Consider the following 23,775-nt stretch of genomic DNA (forward strand, 5'->3'; position numbering starts at 1 on the left):
GAAGAGTTTGCATTCGACTTTGGGTACGAAGTTGCTGTTTAGCACAGCTTTCCATCCGCAGACAGATGGGCAGTCGGAGCGAGTTATTCAGATTTTGGAGGATCTTCTTCGCGCTTGCGTCATTGATTTCTCAGGGATTTGGGAGTCGAACTTGCCATTGGTTGAGTTCACCTATAACAACAGCTTCCAGTCGTCTATAGGTATGGCTCCGTATGAAGCACTGTATGGCCGCAAGTGCAGATCTCCTGTCCATTGGGATGAAGTAGGAGAGAGAGCAGAGTTGGGTCCAGAGATTGTTCAGCAGGCAGCAGATGTAGTAGTCAAGATCCGTGATAGAATGAGGACTGCTCAGAGTCGACAGAAGAGCTATGCCGATCTGCGGAGGAAAGATTTGGAGTTTGCAGTGGGCGATCATGTATTTATGAAAGTGGCACCTATGAAGGGTGTCATGAGATTTGGGAAGAAAGGGAAGCTCAGTCCGAGATTCATTGGACCGTTTGAGATCCTCGACAGAGTTGGGACGCTAGCTTATCGTGTTGCTCTTCCGCCGAATCTGGCCGGAGTACACAATGTGTTCCACGTCTCCATGCTGAGGAAGTATATGGCAAATCCTTCGCATGTGCTGAATTTCGAGCCGTTGCAGCTTACTCCGAACCTGTCTTACGAGGAGAGACCAGTGCAGATCCTAGACCGGAAGGAGAAGAAACTTCGGAACAAGTTGGTTAAGCGAGTCAAAGTCAAATGGCTCAACCATTCAGAGGAGGAAGCTACGTGGGAGTCTGAGCCGGAGATGAGAAGTTGATACCCTGAGTTATTCGGTGAGTTCTAATTTCGAGGACGAAATTTCTTTTAAGGGGTGAAGGATTGTAGAACCCGTAAATCAGTCTACGTATAAGCCATGCATAATTCTAGATTTTTTAAAATTAAATTGACTTCATTGCATGATTATTTTAAGGCATTTCTTTGAAGTTAATTATTTTATTATTTCATGCAGTAGTTTGATTTTTAGCATTTCAGTTATTTCAGTGAGGCCGGACTGGAGTTGGAGTTTTGAGATAGAATTTAAGATTCGAGAAATATTTCCAGAAGTTAATTTAGCTAGCAAGTAAGTTCATTTAAGTTAAAAAGGATGTTTTGAGGATTTAATTTAATTACTTGAGGTGATTAAGAAATAAGTTCATTTAAGTTCCAATAATTAAGGGTTAATTCACTAAATTATTTAAAGGATTAGTGAGGCTTTTAAGGGTTATTAAGTTACTAGATAATCAACATTTTCCCTCCATTTATTAGTAAATTTTTGGCCCCCCTTAGTTGCTAAATTATCCCTTGCCAACCTAACACATTTGACCCTTTCTTTGTATTTAATTAGTAGGATAATTCTTTTATTTTTGGGAGCACCATTTAATTAATGATCAACCTTATCCTCACCTAGTCTAGATGGTAATGGATCGGCCACCTCACCCCAACATGCACCAACAAATCATTTGATATCAAACTAGAATTCAAAATTCAAAAGGTGGAGACTTGGTCTTGATTTGTTCCCTATATCTTGCAACCATTTCCCTCACTCTCTTAACCACCATTTCCCCTCCCCCATCACCGAATTAGAGAGTATTTCAGAGTGGAAAAACCGTGAGAATTCATTGGGAGATAGGAGAGAAAAATCGAGTAAGAAGAAAGGTAGAAAAGGAAAGAAGCGCTCCACCTCCTCCGCGCCGAGTCGTCGTATTCTTTTCGTTTTTATTTCAAACGATAACCAAAGCATGTCTAGATTCTTTCAAACCTCAATCAAGTCATATTAGCAATTATTTTTCAGTATGTGATCATGTTTTATCAAGAAAAAATCGAGATGCATGTCCAAATATTTTCGAAACCATGGTGCAGATTTTTTTGATTTTCCTTGGCAAGCTTCACGTTTCCTCTTGTTTAGTGGTTTCAGGTGGATGGTTCGACTCCAGGCTCCCAAGGCGGCATCTAGACACGTAATAGGGTGCATTAGGACCATGTTGGTCCATTCAAATCAGCCCCATGCATGATGGAACCGAAAATGACAGCAGCATTCCTCCACTGCCATTTTGTGCTTCGAAATTTCAGATTTTTCTGTCAAGGGATTGAATCTGATCATGGCTGCCACAAGGCCCGTAGCCATGGTTAGATCGCTTCCCTAGCATGTCTAAGACGTGACTAAGTCGCCCTTTTGGTGGCTTGGTCCATGGTGGATCGGTTTTAAAATAAAACACCAGAACAGCCCCTCCCCACTTTCGGTTTCCTTTTTTTCAGCTTGTGTTGTTTCGGTTTTTGGTGGAATGGTGTGGATCTGGTTTGGCATATATCCCTAAGCCACGGTTCATACCATGCCCCAAGATGTCTAGATCGTGCCATGGTCAATCAAATGGCCACTGGAACGATCGGTGACAACAAAACAAGAACAATGCCCCGACGTGCAGAATTGTTTCTCGGTAAGAACTTTCGGTTGGTTGCTGGAATGAGGCGAATTGTGGCTGGCCTAGGGCCTTTAGCCATGGTTCAAATCATTCCTTGGGATGTTTTTGAGAGGCTATGTTTGGTGGTTCAAGCCCCAATGGCCAAAAGTCTCTCAAACGACGCGATGAAAGCGAAGTTGCTGCTGCTGGAATTTACAGCAAGTTGCTGTGTCGGTTCGGAGGCTCGTTCGAGTTCTCGATCGGCTTTTAGCCTATGGCTTTGGACTGGACAGTGCCTCATCAAGTTAGGAAGGTCGTGTTTTTGACCGTTTGTGATTCGGATCATTTTTGAGGTCGTACGAGAATTTACGGTGCGATGTGTCAAATTGACTCTCGAAAGAGCGTTTCTTGTTTTGGCCTCCATTTCACCTAGATTTCGACCCTCATCATTATAGGAGCATTAGTTCATAATTTTAAGCGTATTTTAATCATGACTATAAGTCGGTTCAGTGTCGGTTCGGGTTGGTTCGGAGTCATGATTAAATACGAAGTCGTTAGACGTAATTGTCGCATTTTCAAACTTAATTGCATAGTTTGGTCAAGTTTAAGCTATTGCATATTTTTCATGGCATATTTAGGTTGCAGCGAGCCTGGGAGCGATCCAATCCAGTTGGTAAAATATACAGGATATTTTCATTATGCCATTTAATTATATTACGTGCATGAAAATAGAAAATACTTATTTTTGAGATTTATGCAATATTGCTTGTAGTCAATTCACTATTATGGGAGCATTATTTTATACGGTCGCCAATGACCGCTCAGTTCAGTTTGGTACCACCCGGTCGCCAGTGACCGGTCAGCTCAGTTCAGTTTGATACTCCCCGGTAGCCAGTTACCGATCAGTTCAGTTCAGTGCAGGGGCCACAGGCGTAGACCATAATCTCAACAGAAAATTTTTACCAGTTATTTCAGTACAGGGCTCCAAGGAACAAACATTTTTACTATGATTTCAGTTCAGTTATGCACGTATTATAATTGCTCAGTACAAGTTATTTTCAGTATGCCTCATGACATGATATTTTATCCCATGCACATTTTACTTCAGTATTTACTCGTTACCTACGATATTTGCATGCTGAGTCTTTAGGCTCACTAGACTTGATTGTTGTAGGTACTGATGAGGCCAGGGCCGAGGGCAGGGACCAGTGAGCCAGCTTGGGTCGGCAGTAGTGGCACCCGAGGACCTCAGTTTCAGCACTTGCCACTTTTTTTTTATGCTCAGACATTTTATCAGCTGTTGAATATTTTTAAATTGTTATTTTCGGCAAACTTTATTTTCTTCCGCTGCTATATTTTAAACATTGAACTTGAGTTATCAGTTGATTTTATGAATGAGGCACTCCATTTATTTTTAAAAGAAAATTTTTAATTTTTCCGCAAATTTTCAAGCTAAGAATTTTCGGGTCCTCGACACATTCGTTGCTGGGGATGGATTCGATCTTTGGTGGTTATCTTTTGTTATAATTATATGGCGGACGCTGATCAAGTTCGTTGCACTACCTATCTACTGAAGGGCGACGTTTCCTTATAGTGGGAGGGAGCGGAGAGAGGAGTGAACATAGCGACATTGACATTGGAGGAGTTCAAGAGGCTGTTCTTTGACAAGTACTTCACATCTGATGTCCGTTCTAGGCTGAAGAAAGAGTTTATGAGTCTCCGTCAGGGGGATTGGTAAGTTTCCAAGTTTATACAGAAGTTTGATAGGGGCTGTCACTTTTGCCCTTGATTGCTAATGATTCTGCTGAAAAATTATGACACTTTCTAAATGGTTTGAGGCCGACTATCCATCGTGATATGATGCTCGGTGATCCTACTGATTATACTATTGCCGTTGCCAAAGCTTTTAGAGTCGAGCAGTCACTCAAAGACATTGATTGGGAGATGAAGCAAAAGAGGAACCGTGCTCAGCAAACTAGTCAGAGTAATAAGAAGCCTTATGTGGGAACACCTACGCAACCAGAACCACCAAAACCACAAGGCAATAGAGGGAATATTTCGAAGGCTGATGAGAAACCAATGTGCAAGGAGTGCAATCGTCCACACAATGGAAAGTACATGTGGGGCACATACAAGTGCGGAGAATTGGGACACAAGCCTGTGGATTGCCCAAATCTCAAGCAACCCACTCCTGGAAGGGTCTATGTAATGGAAGCTGAGGAGGCTGAGGCAGAGCCGGCACTACACTGATTTCTAGGTAACCTAGCTGTTTAACATTTTTTTCGATGCTTTTATTGCATGAAATGTTAAAATTGTTTTATGTGAATTGAATGGGATAATGAGGATTTTACAAGAGAATAGGCTACATGTTCTACTTGAGCTGGATTTAGGAGTCAACATTGGGTTAGTAGTACAACTTCGAGATTTGAGAGTTAAGTTTGAGGTGGATGAGGAATTCAAAGTTGTTCTTCTATCAAGACAAGGAAAATTTCAAGGTCGAAGTTCTTTTAAAAGGGGGGGGTGGGGTAGATTTGCAACGTCCGAAAAACCAACCAACGTAAACCACATGCATGCAAATTATTTGAATTGCTTAATTGTCTTAATTGATTGATTTTAAATGCTAGCATGTATTTATTATATGATTAAATTTATGATTGCATAAATGATAATGTGACATGTTTGCATGAAATTCGAGAATTTTACCCGAATATTCGATAATAGGCAGGGGAAAGAGAACGAAGACGACCAAGACAAGAATATTTATTTTTCATTAAATATTGGCAAGGCTTCCTAATTTGATTAAAAATGATTTAATTTTCTAAAAATGTTGGAGTTCGAATTATTTTACGAGTCGAACTCGATTTTTTCCGGGAAGTCGGTTTTAGGCAAACAAGGAGTTTTAAAAGATCAAAAATATTATTTTTGGGAAACTAATTTTATAATATTTTATTATTTCATTAATTAAGTGTTATTAGGCCAAATTTAATTATTAAAATAGGCCCAATTACCCTTAAACTTGCAAGCCCAAAACTCAAGCCCATTAGCATGTTGTTTAAATCTATAAATATGCTACCTAGGTCTCTTTAACACATTATTCCACGCCACCAGCAGCCGAAAAATCACACCTTGCACACACCTACAATTTTTTAAAATTAGGAGGAGAAGGAAGGCTTGTGTTCTTCGTCGTCCGGTCGTCCAACTTCACATCCTCATCAACAATCGTTTATTCGAGCATTATAAACGCAAAGGAACGTTCTCTAAACTTTTTTAAAACATCGTACAAATCATTATATGTGTGTTTAATTGATTATGAATGAAAAATATTGGTATTCGATTATTTTACGGTAGGATACGTATTTTTCAAAGTTTTAAAAATTTTACGCTTTTATGAAAAACGCTTTGAATCCAACGAGTACGCTGCCAAAGTAGGATGTTATATGATTGAATTATGGACAAAACATGATAAAATAATAGAGAAAACAAGATGGAACCGTGGGATACAAGATAGGTTTGGAACCGTGGGTTTTTTGTGGTTGTACAAGAGTCATGTGGCTCGATGGCTTGCATGGGGGCTCACGGCTTGGCTAAGTCTTGGGTTGGGGCCTGGTCTGGATGTGGGTTAGGGTCAAGAAGGGTCATGGCATGGCTCGGACTCCTCGCGTGCACTGGTGGGGTTGGCAGCAGCCAAGGGTGCTTGCGGCTAGGGTAGGGAGGCTCACGGTGGGTCCTTTAGGGTCTAAGGAAGGTGTTCCATGGTTGGGGCAAGGGCTGGAGTGGCTTGGGTCGCTGCTGGCTCGATCAAAACTTGGATGAAGCAACTCCCGCACCTTGGAGAGCAAGCATGCGCGGCTTCTATCTCCTGATTCAAGTGGCTGGGCTGGGCCTGGTTGGGTCTAAGCATGGTCCAGGGATGATAAGGGTCAGTTGGGCTCGGTGGTGGCTTGGCTGAAGAGTCCTAGTGTCACTAGGAGTGTACAGGCGTGAGTTCAAGCCATGTGCAGATTTGGAAGCTCGGTTGCAGGGCTGGTGAGCAAGCTAGGGTTAGGTTCCGTGGGTCAGGGGTGGTTATTAGGGTGCCTAGGTGGGTTGGCTTGGGTTAGGCCCGATGTGGCTCGACCATGGCTTGAGTAATTTGGGAGATGGCTCGGGTTGTTCGGTTAAGGGTCATATTTAGAATTTAAAAGAATAAAATTGGAACCATGGGTACACGGGTGTGGTTCATGGCTCACAAGGGTAGTTTAGGTAATTAAAATGTTATTTTTAAAACTTGGGATGAAAATATGAAGTTTTGAATTTATGCGGAATTTAAACGCTTCAAGAAATGTTAATTAAAGAATTAATTGAAAAGCCTAGAATTAAGTGGAATAAAATTACGAAAAAGTTATATTTAAGCTTAAATAATTATTTGAAATAAGGCCATGTCATTAAAAGTGAGAAAATAAATAAAATCTAGAATTTTTACGTTTTTGGGAAAAACCGTAATTTTACACTTAGGAAAATACGTAAAAGCTTAGCAGCGTCCCAAAGAATCATAATGCATGTTAAATGATATTTTATGATTTTAAATGATGATTTTTATGAAAATATGATATTTTATTATTTATGGATATTTTATGATTTATGCTAAAAGCTGTGCAATTTTCAGTGTCTAAAATTCTATTTTTGAAAGCTTTGATATTTTATGATTTTAAAATAAAAGGAAAAATGTTTTGAGGGATGTGAATTGACGGTGACAAATGAAATATGATTTTGTGGAGATGTCATGTGGGCAAAAGGCCCCAGAGGGAGCCCGTCTATGGAAAAAGGCCCCCCGAAGGAGCCCGTCTATGGGAGAAGGCCCCCGAGGGAGCCCCGACGATCGTATTTTCATGGTGTAGCCTAGTGCCCACACCCATGGACCATGTGGAGCTAAGACTGCAATCGACCAAAGGATAAATGCTAGTCACTTTCGAGGATCAAACTTCACCCAAAATGATAAAGAATTGAAAGCTTTACGTTAAAATGATTTATGATATATGATTAATGCTTATAAGTTTTTTAAATTATTTATTGATGCTTAAATTATTTTAAATGGTTTATTATTGATCAAAATCTATTTTAAATATAAGAATGATTTTTAAATGCATGTGATTGTATATGTATTATTTGCTACTCATGTTTAGAAAGTGATGAGTCATTAGACTCACTAGGTTTGTATGATGCAGGATTTGATGATTTTATGGGAGGCGCTGACAATTGAGTGGATCGAGTGCAGCAGTACACTCCCGAGGGATCTTTACGTTTCCGCACTATCTTGTTAGATAAAAGATTTAAAGATTTATGTTAATGATTTTATTAGAGATATTTTTATGTTTTACTTTTATGTTAGTAAATCTTTAAAAGTCGGCGTATGATTTTTGGTTACTCGATGATTTAGGGATATTTTGATATACTCGAGATTTAAATGTTAAATTTTTATGATTTATGAAAATGTTAAGTTATTTTATTTATTATTTTCTAGTTTATGATTTTTTTTTAAAAAAAAAAGAAGAAGTCGAGGTCATTTCAGTTGGTATCAGAGCCAAGGTTCTTTAAAGGGTTGTGTACTATCACTCCGAGAAGCTCAATAAGTCACGCCTCAAATATGTGAGTTTTTACTGGTTTATATTTTATATGCTAAAATTCTTTTAAAATGCTTTTATGATACATATAAATGTTAGTTGCATATTGCATACTGCATGAAAAATTCTAAATGCATGTCGGTTACGTCGGACGACGTATACAGAGATGCCTCCTTGAAGGATTTTGTGTAGGAATGATGAGGATAGACATGAGCAGGAGATTCTACAGCCTCCACCTAATCAAGATGCTAGTGCTCGTGTACTAGCTGGTATGGCCCGTTTTTTTGAGCATCACGTAGGAAATAGTGCGAAGGTTAGACCAAAGGCTGCTTATGAGCGTTTTAGGAAGATGAACCCCGAGGATTTTCATGGCACTACTGATCCATTCGTTGCTTAGGGATGTATTCGATCTTTGGAGGTTATCTTTTGTTATACTGATATGGCGGACGCTGATCAAGTTCGTTGCACTACCTATCTGCTGAAGGGCGACGCTTCCTTATGGTGGGAGGGAGAGGAGCGAGGAGTGAACATAGCGACATTGACATGGGAAGAGTTCAAGAGGGTGTTCTTTGACAAGTACTTCACATCTGATGTCCGTTCTAGGCTGAAGAGAGAGTTTATGAGTCTCCGTCACGGGGATTGGTCTGTTGCCGAGTTTGAGCAGAATTTTGATAGGGGCTTTCATTTTGTGCCCTTGATTGCTAATGATTCTGCTGAAAAATTACGACACTTCCTAGATAGTTTGAGGTCGACTATCCGTCGTGATGTGATTCTCGGCGATCCTACTGATTATATTATTGCCGTTGCCAAAGCTTTTAGAGCCGAGCAGTCACTCAAAGACATTAATTGGGAGATGAAGCGAAAGAGAAACCATGCTCAGCAAACTAGTCAGAGTAATAAGAAGCCTTATGTGTGACCACCTAAACAACCAGAACCACCAAAACCACAACGGCAACCACCTAGAGGGAATATTTCGAAGGCTGATGAGAAACCAATGTGCAAGGAGTGCAATCGTCCACACAATGGCAAGTACATGTGGGGCACATACAAGTGCGGAGAATTGGGACACAAGGCTGTGGATTGCCCAAAGCTCAAGCAACCTACTGTGCAAGGAGTGCAATTTTCCACACAATGGCAAGTGCATGTGGGCACCTACAAGTGCTTCAAGTGCGGAGAATTGGGACACAAGACTGTGTATTGCCCAAAGCTCAAGCAACCCACTGCTGGAAGGGTCTATGTGATGCAAGCTGAGGAGGCTGAGGCAGAGCCGGCACTACACTAATTTCTAGGTAACCTAGCTGTTTAAATTTTTTTCCGATACTTTTATTGCATGAAATGTTAAAATTGGGTTATGGGAATCGATTGGGATAATGAGGAACTTAGAAGATTATAGGTTGCATGTTCTACTTGAGCTGGATTTAGGAGTCAACATTGGGTTAGTAGTACAACTTCGATATTTGAGAGTTAAGTTTGAGGTGGATGAGGAATCGAAAATTGTTCTTCTATCAAGACAAGGAAAATTTCGATGACGAAATTCTTTTAACGGGGGAGATTTGTAACGTCCAAAAAACCAACCAACATAAACCACATGCATGCAAATTATTTGAATTGCTTAATTGTTTTAATTAATTGATTTTAAATGTTATCATGCATTTATTATATGATTAAATGTATGATTGCATGAATGATAATACATGTTTACATTAACTTCGAGGATTTTACCTGAATATTCGATAATAGGCAGGGGAAAGGAGATCGTGGACGAACAAGACAATAATATTTATTTTTCATTAAATATTGGCAAGGCTTCCTAATTTGATTAAAAACGATTTAATGTTTCTAAAAAGTTGGAGTTCGAATTATTTTACGAGTCGAGCTCGATTTTTCCCGAGAAGCCGATTTTGGGCAAACAAGGAGTTTTGAAATATCAAAAATATTATTTTTGGGAAACTAATTGTATAAAATTTTATTATTTAATTAATTAAGTGTCATTGGACCCTATTTAATTAATTAAAGTAGGCCCAATTACCTTAAACTTGCAATCTCAAAACTCAAGCCCATTAGCATGTTGTTTAAATCTATAAATATGCTACCTAGGTCTCTTTAACACATATTCCACACCACCACTAGCCGAAATCACACCTTGCACACACCTACAATTTTCGAAAATTATGAGGAGAAGGAAGGCTTGTGTTCTTCATCGTCCGATCGTCAAACATCGCACACTCGCCAACAATCGTTTATTCGAGCGTTATAAACGCAAAGGCACGTTCTCTAAACATTTTTAAAACATCATACAAATCATAATATGTGTGTTTAATTGATTATGCATGAAAAATATTGGTTTTCGATTATTTTACGATAGGATACGTATTTTTCAAAGTTTTAATGATTTTACGCTTTTATGAAAAACGCTTTGAATTCAACGAGTATGCTGCCAAAGTAGGATGTTATATGATTTAATTATGGACAAAACATGATAAAATAATATAGAAAACAAGCTGGAACTGTGGGAAACAAAAGAGGTTTAGAACCGTGTGTTTTTATGGTTGTACAAGAGTCATGTGACTCAATGGCTTGCATGGGGGCTCACGGCTTGGCTAGGTCTTGGTTTGGGGCCTTGGCTGGAAGTGGGTCAGGGTCAGGATGGGTCCTAGCATGGCTAGGACTCCTTGGTCACAGCTTTGGAGGAGTCTCGTAGAGCACAGACTCCTCGCGCGCACTGGTGGGGTTGGCAGCAGCCAATGGGGCTTGTGGCTAAGGCAAGGAGGCTCACGGTGGGTCCTTCACGATCTAAGGAAGGTGGTCCAAGGTTGGGGTATGGGCTGGAGTGGCTTAGGTTTCTGCTGGCTCGAGCAAAACGTGGATGAAGCAACTCGCGCACCTTGGAGAGCAAGCATGCGCGGCTGCTGTCTCCTGATTCAGGGGGTTTGCTGCAGGAGTTCAAGTGGATGCGATGGGCTTGGTTGGGTCTGGGCATGGTCCAAGGATGGTTAGGGTCAGGTGGGCTCGGTGGTGGCTCGACTGGAAGAGTTCTAGTGTCACTAGGAGTTTATAGGCGTGAGTTCAAGCCATGCACAGATTTGGAAGCTCGGTTGCAGGGCTGGTGAGCGAGCTAGGTTTAGGTTCTGTGGGTCAAGGGTGGTCAGTAGGGTGCCTAGGTGGGTTGGCTCGGGTTAGGCTCTAGGTGGCTCAACCATGGCTCGAGTAATTTGGGAGATAGCTCGGATTTTTCGGTTAAGGGTCATATTTCGAATTTAAAAGAATAAAATTGAAACCATGGGTCCACAGGTGTGGTTCATGGCTCACAAAACTAGTTTAGGTAACAAAAATGTTATGTTTAAAATTTGGGAAGAAAATATGGAGTTTTGAATTTATTCGGAATTTAAACGCTTCACGAAACGTTAATTAAAGAATTAATTGAAACACCTAGATTTAAGTTGAATAAAATAACGAAAAAATTATATTTAAGTTTAAATAATTATTTGGGATAAGCCCATGTCATTAAAAGTAAGAAAAAGATAAAATCGAGAATTTTTACGTATAGGAGAAAGACGGTAATTTTACACTTAGGAAAATACGTAAAAGCTTGGCAGCGTCCCGAATGATCATAATGCATGTTAAATGATATTTTATGATTTAAAATGATGATTTTGATGAAAATATGATATTTTATGATTTATGGATATTTTATGATTTATGGTAAAAGCTGTGCAATTTTTACTGTCTAAAATGCTATTTGTGGAAAGCTATGATATTTTATGATTTTAAAAAAAAAAGAAAAAATATTTTGAGGGATGTGAATTGAATGTGACAAATGATATATGATTTTGTGGGGATGTCGTGAGGGGAAAAAGCCCAGAGGGAGACCATTTACGAAAGAAGGCCCCAGAGAGAGCCCATTTAAGGGAAAAGGCCCCAGAGGTAGCCCATCTATGGGAAAATACCCTCGATGGAGTCCGTCTATGGGAGAAGGCCCCTGAGGGAGCTCCGACGATCGTATTTCCGTGGTGGAGCCTAGTTCCCACCCCATAGACCATGTGGAGCTAAGACTGCAGTCGACCAAAGGATAAATGCTAGTCACTTTCGAGGATCAAACTTCACCCAAAATGATAAAGAATTGAAAGCTTTATGATTGAAATGATTTATGATATATGATTTATTCTTAAAAGATTTTTAAATTATTTATTGATGCTTAAATGATTTTTAAATGATTTTAAATGGTTTATTATTGGTCAAAAGCTATTTTAAATAAAAGAATGATTTTTAAATGCATGTGATTGTATATGTATTATTTGCTACTCATGTTTAGAACGTGCTGAGTCATTAGACTCACTAGGTTTATATGATGCAGGATTTGATGATTTTATGGGAGGCGCTGACGATTGAGTAGATCGAATGCAGCATTACACTCCCGAGGGATCTTTAAGTTTCTGCACTAGTTTGTTAGATAAAAGATTTAAATATTTATGTTAATGATTTTATTAGAGATATTTTTATGCTTTAATTTTATGTTAGGAGATCTTTTAGTCGACATAGGATTTTTGGTTAATCGATGATTTAGGAATATTTTGATATACTCGATATTTAAATGTTAAATTATTAGGATTTATGAAATGTTAATTTATTTTAATTAGTATTTTCGAGTTTATGATTTAAAAAAGAGAGAGAATTTGAGTTCGTTTCAATCTATTAGACCACCAAATGGGAAAGCATTTATCTTTGAGGCAGCGCAAAACAATCAATGTCGCATATTATTTCATCCATGCGTGCGAAGAAGCTTATTCAAAAAGGTTGCCAAAGTTTCCTTGTTAGTATTATATCTGCACCTGACACTGACAGTCGATGTATTGAGGATGTGGAGGTAGTTAAGGATTTCTCGGACGTGTTCACTGACGATGTTTATGGCTTCCCACCCAAAAGAGAGGTGGAATTTGATATTGAATTGATGCTTGGTACAGTGCCAATCTCTAAGGCACCATATCGATTAGCACCCGCTGAAATGAAGGAATTAAAGGACCAAATTCAAGATCTGTTAGACAAGGGATTTATTCTCCCTAGCTTTTCTCCATGAGGCGCGCCAGTGCTATTTGTGAAAAAGAAATATGGAACTATGAGGTTGTGCATCGACTATAGGGAACTAAATAGAGTGACAGTGAAGAAAAAGTATCCATTGCCTCGAATCGAGGACTTATTTGTTCAATTTCAAGGAGCTTTGGTTTTTTCAAAGATAGATCTAAGGTCTGGATATCACCAATTGAGGGTAAAGGAGTCAGATGTACACAAGACAGCTTTTAGAACATGTTATGGGCATTATGAGTTTCTACATGATGCCTTTCGGATTGAGTAATTATCCAGCGATTTTCATGGATCTCAGAAATCACGTTTTTCAGCCACATCTCGATCAGTTCATTATTGTTTTTTCCGATGATATCTTGATTTATTCCAAGAGCCATGAGGAGCATGATCAGCACTTGAGGACGACCTTGCAAGTTTACGAGATCGAAAATTATATGTGAAGTTCAGAAAGTGCGAGTTTTGGCTGGAGATGATGGGATTTTTAGGACACATCGTGTCAAAGGAAGAAGTAGAGGTCGACCCATCTAAGGTCGAGTCAGTCAAGTAGTGGCCTGCACCTAAAAGTGTGACGGAAATACGCAGTTTCTTGGGTTTAGCCGGCTACTATTACAAGTTCATCAAGGGTTTTGCATCCATTGCAATACTCTTGACGTCATTGAAGAAGAAAAATGTGAAATTTGTATGGGGGCCAGAATGTCAAAAGAGCTTCAATCAGTTGAAGTAAGCACTCACTACAGCGCCAATTTTAGCTATGCCGACGGAGCAAGGGGAATATGTGGTATTTACCGACGCCTCAAAACTTGTATTGGGCGCTGTTCTCATGCAAAATGATCGAGCTATAGAATATGCGTCTAGACAATTGAAAATACATGAAAAGAATTATCCGACACATGATCTAGATCTTGCAGCATTCGTATTTGCATTGAAAATTTGGAGGCACTACTTGTATGGTGAGAAATGCAAGATCTTTACGGATCATAAAAGTCTTAAATATTTCTTCACCCAAAAGGTCTTGAATATGAGACAAAGACGGTGGCTAGAGCTTGTTAAGGACTACGACTGTGACATTAGCTACCATCCCGACAAGGCTAATGTTGTTGCGGATGCTTTGAGTAGAAAAAGGACAGTCTTGGCACATTTATCAGTACAAAAGCCTTTACAAGTGGAAATTCAGCGCTTCGATCTTGAAGTTTATGCTAGGGGAGAGGCCCCTAATCTCGCTACATTAACAGTACATTTCACTTTGCGAGATCGAATTCGAGCCGGACAGTCTTCCTATTGTAATTTATATTTTGTTTAAACTTGTGATTTCTTTCTCCAAAAATCCCAAGAAATCTAACATTCGAATTCCTTGGGAACCATTTACACGAAAGCTAAATACAGCATCTTTTCGGTTCACAAACATATATGAATGTCGTTACCCACTAGATTTTCGATAAATATACACAAAAGTTACGGCATATGAGGAGAAGTAGATAAGGAGTCAATCTTGGGTGTGAATTACTCATGATATACATCATGAAAATCTGAAGAAAAAGTTAACACAACTTCAACATATATCAGCATATATCGGTTAAATTGACTCTCGGATCAGCTCTTGGAAGTCCAGACCAACTTCCACTTATTCTTGAAGAATTTCAAGACTACGGTAAGTGAGCATTCTTTTTAACTAGGGTATTTGATTTTAACCATACGAGTTTAGTATATGTAACATCCTAAACATGAGAATTTCGAGATCTGCATTTTTGTATAGTGATAAGGCCAAATGTTACAAAGATTTTAGGATTTGATTTTATAATATTTGTTTTTTTCTAGAATTTTTATCCCTAATTATATGATTATTTGAATTAATAATTGTAGATTTGAATAAAAGTGAAAATTATTTAAATTGGGAGAAGATAAATTTATTAAGATTCAAAGGAAACAAAATATCAAAAGAAAGAAAATAAAATATTCTTATATTTTATTCCTTAATGATATTGAAATTTTGGAAAAATCTATGTAAATTTTGATAAAAAATTTTATCTACATTTTTTTTTACTTGACATGATCTTAAAAAGATTTGAAGGATGAGGCCCATTTAGGAAGATAAAAAGAGGCGTTATGAGAGGCACAAGTACGTACAGAGGGAGGAGAGCAGGAGAAAAAGAGAAGAAGACGGAAGTGCAGAAAAGGAGGAGGAAGTGAACAACAAAGAAAGGGAAAAGAGGAAGGAAGTGCAAAACAGAAGGCTGCAGTGAAGCAGCAACAGTGAGGAAGTGCAGAAGGGAGGAAGTGAACAACAGAAGGCAAAAGCTGAAGGAATTCCTACACACACGCCAAAAATCACTGGGAATTTCTCTTATTCCTTCTTTATTTTTTTCTATGAAATTAAATCTGACTTTTCTCTTTTGTTTTGAATTTATGGACTAATTTTATTTAGACTAATACCACGATAGGGCCAAACATTACGTTGTTTGATATTTGGTTTATTTTCAATACATTATTTTTATTGATTTTAATTATTGATTGATGTTGGTTTAATATTTCTTGTTAACATCCTGATCAATTATTTACATGTTTGTTGATTAATCACGAATCGGAAGATGATTGATTAAATATAGCAACAAAGACGTCATCAACACATGGTTAAACTGACTAGAAATAGTATTCAGTTTCAGTGTGCAGTTTTAGGTGAAAACGGAAATTCCACAAAAATTTAATGCATTTAAATTTAATTAAATTCAATTAGAAATAATTGGACTGTTAGATTCAAATAAGTTTATTAACTCGAGGAATTGTTTAATAAATAAATTTGAGGATTTCACCGTGATTATCAAGAATTAAATAATTAATTGAATTTTAACATGTGTCAACATAGTAGAATTTGGTATCGTCGTGTATCTTAGTTATTTATTTGAATTTGAATCCTTCCTTGATATTTGAATCTCTCGTTTTAAATTGAAACTATTTTATTTAATAGTTTAGATTAATAATCCATATATCATCTTTTTTATTTATGTTGTCTAATTTAAGTTAAGTGATATAAATTCTAGTAATTAAATATTAGTCTCTGTGGGATCGATACCTGAAATCATCATTCATTTACTATCACTTGACATAGTCCACTTGCTAAATTTATTTCCAACCGAAATCGTCGGTTATATGACAATGGAAAGTTATGAGCTAATAGTATGTGAAGACCATGATTTTCGAAACAAGCATATCAGCCATTTCAATGACCTTGTAACTGCCAAGATTTTGAATTTTGAAATTCTAATTTCACAACATTACCATCATATTTCAATGGCCTTGTAACAACAAAATAATGAATGAAAAATGGCATCAAATTTAAGCATTTTCAGCAGATTTTTATGGATTTGTAATGTAAGGTCCATGAATTTAATTCACGTAACATGAATGCGTGCAATCTAGAGTTTTATTTAAATTATGTGTTTAATAATTTTTGTGCATTTTATGCATAATTATTGCATTATAGGATTTATTTCATGGTATTTTTAAAAGTTCATGCATTAAGATTTTTAAGTTGCATTTCGCGCTCGAACAAGGAATAGAGACCGAGGAATTATCAGGAAAATTGTTTTATTACATAATTAATTTTTATTAATTAATATAATGTGTTTTAAAAGTATTTTTCAAGAAATGGCTTTGTTGATCCCGGAGCATATTTTTAATCGATACGCAAATTTTATCGAAATGAAGGACTTTTTGAGGGCTCGGGCAATATTTTCAAAAATTTACCTAAACGAAATATTTTTCGGGTGTGCGTTTGGGCTTAATGGGCCTACTTTTAAGCTTGATGGGCTCCAAACCAATTTTCTACCCTTTAAATTTTTTGCTAGGGCCCATTAACAATTTATTTAAGCTTAAACCTATCACCTAATTAACCTTAAACCTAATCTAACTCTATCAGCCTCCCACCCCCTCCACTCATCAGCCTCCTCGTGAGTGCAGCAGCAAGAAAAATTCGGTTTCTTCATTTCCTTCAAGCTCAAGCATTCCCCGCGCCTCGGGTGTGTACTCCTTCTAGCGTTTGTTCACAAAAAAACATCAAAGCGGGCATGTATCCTCTTTTATGTATCATTCACGCCATAATTATGAGAAATGTGTGTTAATGCATGTAAATGTTTCGATCCATATGGTGTATGCCTTTTGTTGTAATTTCGGCATGATAATTGCATCGTTTTCTTATGGCTACTCACGTTTTCACGATTTTTGCAAGGGGCGGCTGTGCTGTATTGTTATTGGTGTGTTAATGTCGATGAGCATGCTGTCCAAAGGCTGAAAACGAGGGGATCTCGGGTCGTTAGCGTCGATCTTAGGGTGTTTTTTGAGTGGCCGAGAGTAAAGGAGGTTTGGATCGGGAGATGTGAACGATCCAGCATTGCGAGAACCTTCCGTAACCTTGGACCAGACCCTGGTGGGGCTGAGCTAGGGTCTGGAATGGTGCGAACACAGCTTGGCGTGGACATATACTCGATCGAGTGAGGGAGATGGCTTTGGGTGCGTATGCTCGCGTCTCAAGTGTGTGCGCGTGGGTAGGCTGCATGGGGCTGGGGCCGTGAGTTCATTGCTTCTAGAGGGGTCATAGGGTGGCCTAGGGTAGGCTGGCTCGCGGTTGGTTCCCTCGGCTGTAGGCTAGCGTCAAATATTTGGATGGTGGCTGCACTAGGGATCGAGTATGGAAAGTAGCTGAATTTCCAGCAACTTTAGGGCTGGTTTTCGGGTGTTTAGGAATTGATGGTTTAGGAGCTGGTCTAGTAAATTTAAGACATGGTTTGAGTTGCGAAAATTTTGGTAATGTTTCGGGTTGATTCGGATTAAAACCAGGAGTTCGGTCCAAGTTTTTTTTAAAATGAATCTGTTAAGTTTTGTATCGGGCTCAAGTTTAAGTCTAGAATGCTCAAAAATATTTTTCGGGATATTTTAAGGAGTTTGGTAAGCTTCGGGTCAAATTTTAGAGGTCCAGGGGTAAAATGGTCATTTTGGGTTTCCATGAACAAAATTGTCATTTTGCACCCGGGGTAAGATTTTGGTCCTGGTAGCGTCCCGAGCACAAATTTATCATGTTTTAAATGTTTATGCATAATGATCACGATTTTTATGAATTTATGAAATGTACGTTGCATGCTTGGTTTTAAAAAAAATTTGCATATGTGCATGCTTTTGATAAGTGATGAAAATGACGATATTTTGAATAATGATAATTAGTTGTGGCTATCGAAGTATATGTAAATGTTTAAGACGTATATGTAAATGATGAAGATGAGGCCTAGGCACAGTGGATGGATAATCCTGTCACTAATGTCCGACAGCCGCTGGGTACCGTAGTTTTATGTATGATAGATCCATCGTAAATGATGATGATGTACGATAGTCACCTCTAATGAACTGAATTCAATAAAAGAAATGATAAATGATGAATAATGAATGATGAATGATGATTAACGATGAGTTATTTTGACATGTCACAAATTTCATGTGATACGTTTAAATTACGCTTTTAAAGTTAATGAAAGGTATGTCTAGTATGGTATTTTTCACTGCTGTGTGCTATGTATATGTACTTGTTATTTCTAGTACAGGCGTGTTGAGTCTTTAGACTCACTAGGCGTGTCTGATGCAGGTGAGTATGATATCGAGAGGACTGGAGGTGCAGAACTCTGAGTAGGCAGACCTGGTGGGGCGACACTACCCGAGGACCGCATGTTTTCCGCACATTTATGATTTTATGATGTTGAGAGGATATGAGTACTTTTATATGCCGATTTATTTCACTGTTGGATGTTAAGATTTTTACTCAATTATGTTCCGTTAAATTTTTATTGGCAATTACTTATGATTATTTTTTTAAAAAATATTTTAAGTAGGGATGCATGCAAACAATTTAATCAAATGATTATTTTCAAAATGTGAGCTTTATTAAAAAATATATATATATCTGTACTTTTAAATAAGTAGACCACACCAAAAGCTCGATATTTTCGATGAAGTAGCCAGTCATCAACAACAACAAATAGAAAAAGAAAGATTGTGCCAATAAAATTAAGATTTTATCTCAGAATATCACATTGCTACGAAGTTAATTGACATGAAATATTTTGTGTTTTGTTAAATTTAGCCCGGATAGTATCGAATTGATGGCTCCGCAAACGAGTATAGTGCTGGATCTTGGGGATCATATGACCTTACTCGACGCTGATCCTCGAAGCCGTGGATGAGTACCAAACCATCGTGTTCTCTTAGCATAACTTGTGTTGTAATGACTATGTTATATTAATGAATTAAGCCCTTACCCTTTTCCTGTGTAAGATAAATGGGAAAATTTTTAGAACACGTTAATCAATAAACAATACAAGCCATAAACTAGCATTGGAACTACAACACAACCTTTATACTTCTAAAATTCCTCTTCTCATCTCTTCTTCAAAACTTTAGAAACGGCGCGAATAGTACCAGGCGTAGTCCTACAGCAGCCTCCTATGAGTTTCGCACCCGCATCCCGCCATTGTGATGCAAAGATCTCGAATTTTTCATCATCAAAACACTTGGATGGCTGAAAATTTCGGGTACAAAGATCAGGTTTCAAGATCAAATAATACAAGTAGTGATGGATCATATGAGCTAAAGTTTCGAACTCACCCGCCATTTTTTAGCCACGCCATCCCATATCTCACCACTGTTTGGGTACACAACTATGGCCTTCCTAGTCCACTGCACATTGTACATTTTCATCAAAAAATTGATCATAAATCAATTTTGTAACCATTAAATTTTCAATTACCTCTTTGAATTTCTGTACAAGTGTAAGAACAAAATGAGGTGGTGCACAGTTTATTCCAACTGCAACAACCCTGCTACTTTTGTTGATTATGTCAAGGCACTCCTCAAAGCTTTCTCCCGAGGGAGCATTTTCGCCATCGACTGAACTGAAACAAATCCAAGATGGGATCTCGACCTTTTCTTCATCGAGCAACTCGACACAAGCCTGCCAGTAATATCTCAGATCATTAAATTTTAATCACAAGACATAACTTACCGCCTACTTCAACTCAAATTGTCGTCAATTTCCGCAACCAGCTTAAACTGACAGCAATGTTCACAATTATTTTGTTCGAAAACATAGTTTGCAATGCATGGAAATGTCAAGAAATTTTCCATGGCATTCTAAAAATGTGAAAGAGTACCTGAGCCTCTAGTTTGTTTGGAATGGTCTCAAAAGCAAGCAAATCTGGCCCTGCTGCCACAAGAACTTGCAGCCTACGGCGATGGAAATCCTTTAATTTCTCCAAAGTTACATGAGGTCCATAATTCCCACTGCATTCGTAGTGTTATGCATTAAAGTCGTTGAAAGCCATTTGCCGTGAAAACTTAAGTTCACTAGGGGAGACATGGAAAATAGTTTTTTTAATACTTTATCATGCTCAGCATGTGTGAACAAGAGACCAAGACATCATTGCCCGAAACTAATATCCAACAAGAGCACCACGTTCAACTTGGTCGGACATTAGGAAACAAGATCATCAGTTATTTGAGCAAACATTCTACTCACCTGTACTCCGAACCATCTGAAAGATACGCACCATAGCTTCCGATGGATGCGGCAACCAATGCCCTGCTGTAATTGTCTCCAGATTTTCCGGAGAACCAGAACTTATCACGGGCTTCGACAGCAATGCTCACGCTTTTGGTAAGCAATGATTCGGCTTCCTCCATGGACAATCCCTTGGATAGAAATCCTGGTAGAGTTGCCTGTTCATTCACAAGGTAAATCAAAACTTCAGTTTCAATTAAACTTACAAAACTAAACCCTTTTAATGGCTGTAAAAATCCAATAAGAATACAATAATGGTGTGGACCTGATATGATGAAGTTACCAATATATCCGCACCAGCTTCCAAGTACTCCAAATGTACCTGCAGTACCCCATTTTTTAAACACGGATAACTATTCCGCCTCCTTCGTCAAATTTCAACTTGAAAAATAATCTTTAAACAAATCTGATTCTGATAATGTTACTTTTGGGGTATCGTCCCAAAGGACCACATACATTTGAGATACAGAGTGCATGAAAAAGAAAATACGGGCACCACGTTTGAAAATGCATATGGTGGCTTGGACGTTCCGTCATGGCAATGAGTCCAAGGGTAACCATCGAACAAATGGAAGCAAGAATGCAAAATTTATGTTTATGTTTTCAAAAGGTCGAATATTAAACGTTATCTATATTTTCTTTAAAAAAATAAGTTCATGGGAGATACATAAAATTTTGAAATTTGAGTTCATTGAGTTACTTTATGGTTGATTTCAAAATAAAGTACTATAGAAATATAATATAATGTATTATGAAGAAAAGAAGGTTCGATATTTTAATCACGAAGGCATATATATATATATATATATAGTTTTATAAATGGAAGTTGAAGCTCAGCAGTGATCAAACCAACCTTCGTGTTAGTTAACATGGTACGTCGAGAGAGAGCTTTGCAAGGACCCCAGATTCTCACATATAAGTCATTCGAACAAATTCTTAATTAATTTGACTTTTATACATTCTTCATGGAATTCATTTTTTCAAAAGAAAAACAAAAATCCAACATTTCCACCAATCTGACCCAAAGGCTAAAATCTCATTCACAAAATAACCCATTTTCATTAATTTACGTACAAAAAAATTTTGTAAATCGAAGGTTATCTACAAGTGCAACGTTAATCAAAATCTCGATCCTGTGATGACAAACAAAACGCGTAATAATTTAATACCCGTTTGATGAGATCGGGGTCTTTGATCAGGCAGAGGGCGCTCCAGAGAGGGTCGTTAATGGAGGCGCCGTATCTCTCAAGCTGGGTGGCAAAACCGCCGTCTACGACGGCGCAACCACCGGCCTTCTCTATCAGATCCTCCAGTGCATTACTCTCTCTCCCCATGTTATCCAAAGCAACAGAGAGGCTTTCCCGAATAAGGAGTTTCGAAGGAAGAAAGAACAAAGAGGCACGTCGATTCTGTATGCGCGTTTCGGATTATTTAAGGTATCCGTTCGCCTGGAATCTGCTGACTGGCACTAACGTGTGAACGTGGACGGATTCTAATTCAAGGTTCTTACTTGGCTTAACTTGGGGTTTATTTACAAACTTCGCTGTATTCTACGCTGTTGTTTGGTAATTTTACTTGTCAAGCTAAATCTTACCTACTTTTCCATCCCAATTCTTCATTATTTTTTTCATTTTTTTCCCTGAAAGAATGCTGTTTATTTTTTTTTCTTTCTATTTTTGAAAATTGAATTTTTAGTATTATATATTTATCTTCATGTGATTACGGTCTTCTAAATATTGTCAAACTTCATATATAGTCTCATATATTTCGATCTTTGATAATTTTAATCATTTTTTATTGAAAGTGTTGATCTGATACTACATGCGCCGTCACTTAATTATCGCATCGTTTTTACGTGAGAAAAATTAATAAAATTGAATTGAAAAAAAATTAATAAATTAAAACTAAAATTTAACAACAAATAATATCAAAATAAAAATAATAATTTTAACTTTTTCCTCATCTCACTAATTATTTATGTTAATAAAATTATATATTATATATTGGCTATTTTATTAAACACGAGATTTTAGAAATTGTTATTGTTGATTTGGTGGATTCTCACATCGGTCAATCGTTTGAATGATTTATATAATTTGAATATGAAATTTCAAAGAGGTCATGGATTACGGTTGTATATCAATTAGATTATTGTTAGATTTGTTTAAAGTCGTATCAAAATTTCGAATTCATAAGTGACAATATTAATTAGTAGTTTTATTTATATTTTAATACTAACATATATAATTGAGACACTTAGAATTTATGATCTATTTTAATAAATATATTTATAACAAAAGTGCTAGAATTTTATTGTAAGTCGTCTATAGCATAATGTATAGAGTCTATCTTTTTTTATCATCGAGTTGCGGTTCAATTCTTATTTGGACTTTATTTTTGCCCTTTCTTTTTTCTATTTATTTTTTAATTCATACATTAAAATTGTAGCGTATTTTTCATTAATTTTTATAATTATATTTTCATCTGTATTTAAATATAAACCAAATAAATTATAAAAATATTATACAAAACATACAACATTTGCGTCACAGCACTGTTTACATAAATGAGAAACGGCAGAATTAATTAATTAATATCAAAATGTAGATGTACAAGTTGGTTAAACACAAGTAATGACTAATGAAAGAAATTTGCATTTAATACATTATTGAAATCGTTTGTTTTAACAGTTAGAATTTGGGAGATATGTCATGTTTAATAATATTATATTTTGATACAGCATACTTTGAATATAAAATAATAATTTTACTAATTTTTTGGAAAAAAAATGTTATTATTTAAATTTAATTTTGACGTGCTTAACAATTTTTGCTCAATCAAAAAAATGTGTCATTCTGCTGAAAAATAAAAAATAAAAAATTAAGACATAGAAGTCAATGAACACCTACCTCAAAATTAGATGTGCCAAAGTCATGCCACCCCTAATGGTGCTGTGGCAACATACCTATTCCAATATCAGGGGAGAGTTCTAGCTTTATCTTGGTTTTATATATGTTATGTATTTCTCACGTATTTTTATTTTGAATTCAAATGATCATATGAATATATTGTACAAAAT

The 23,775-nt window shown here is 37.3% G+C and overlaps 1 protein-coding gene across 1 annotated transcript; it reads right to left on the reverse strand.

Moving 5' to 3' along the window:
• Positions 1-19,412: 19,412 nt before the first annotated feature.
• Positions 19,413-22,184, reverse strand: LOC142525490 (homocysteine S-methyltransferase 1-like). Its single transcript, XM_075629804.1, has 7 exons — positions 21,866-22,184; positions 20,962-21,018; positions 20,655-20,854; positions 20,290-20,419; positions 19,887-20,090; positions 19,745-19,816; positions 19,413-19,658 (listed from the first exon to the last, which is right to left on the reverse strand). The coding sequence occupies exons 1-7, from the start codon at positions 22,028-22,030 to the stop codon at positions 19,518-19,520; spliced, it is 969 nt and encodes a 322-aa protein (XP_075485919.1). The 5' UTR covers positions 22,031-22,184; the 3' UTR covers positions 19,413-19,517.
• Between the last annotated feature and the right edge of the window lie 1,591 nt (positions 22,185-23,775).

Source organism: Primulina tabacum, chromosome 14, assembly GCF_025594145.1.
Source record: "Primulina tabacum isolate GXHZ01 chromosome 14, ASM2559414v2, whole genome shotgun sequence".
NCBI lineage: Eukaryota > Viridiplantae > Streptophyta > Magnoliopsida > Lamiales > Gesneriaceae > Primulina > Primulina tabacum.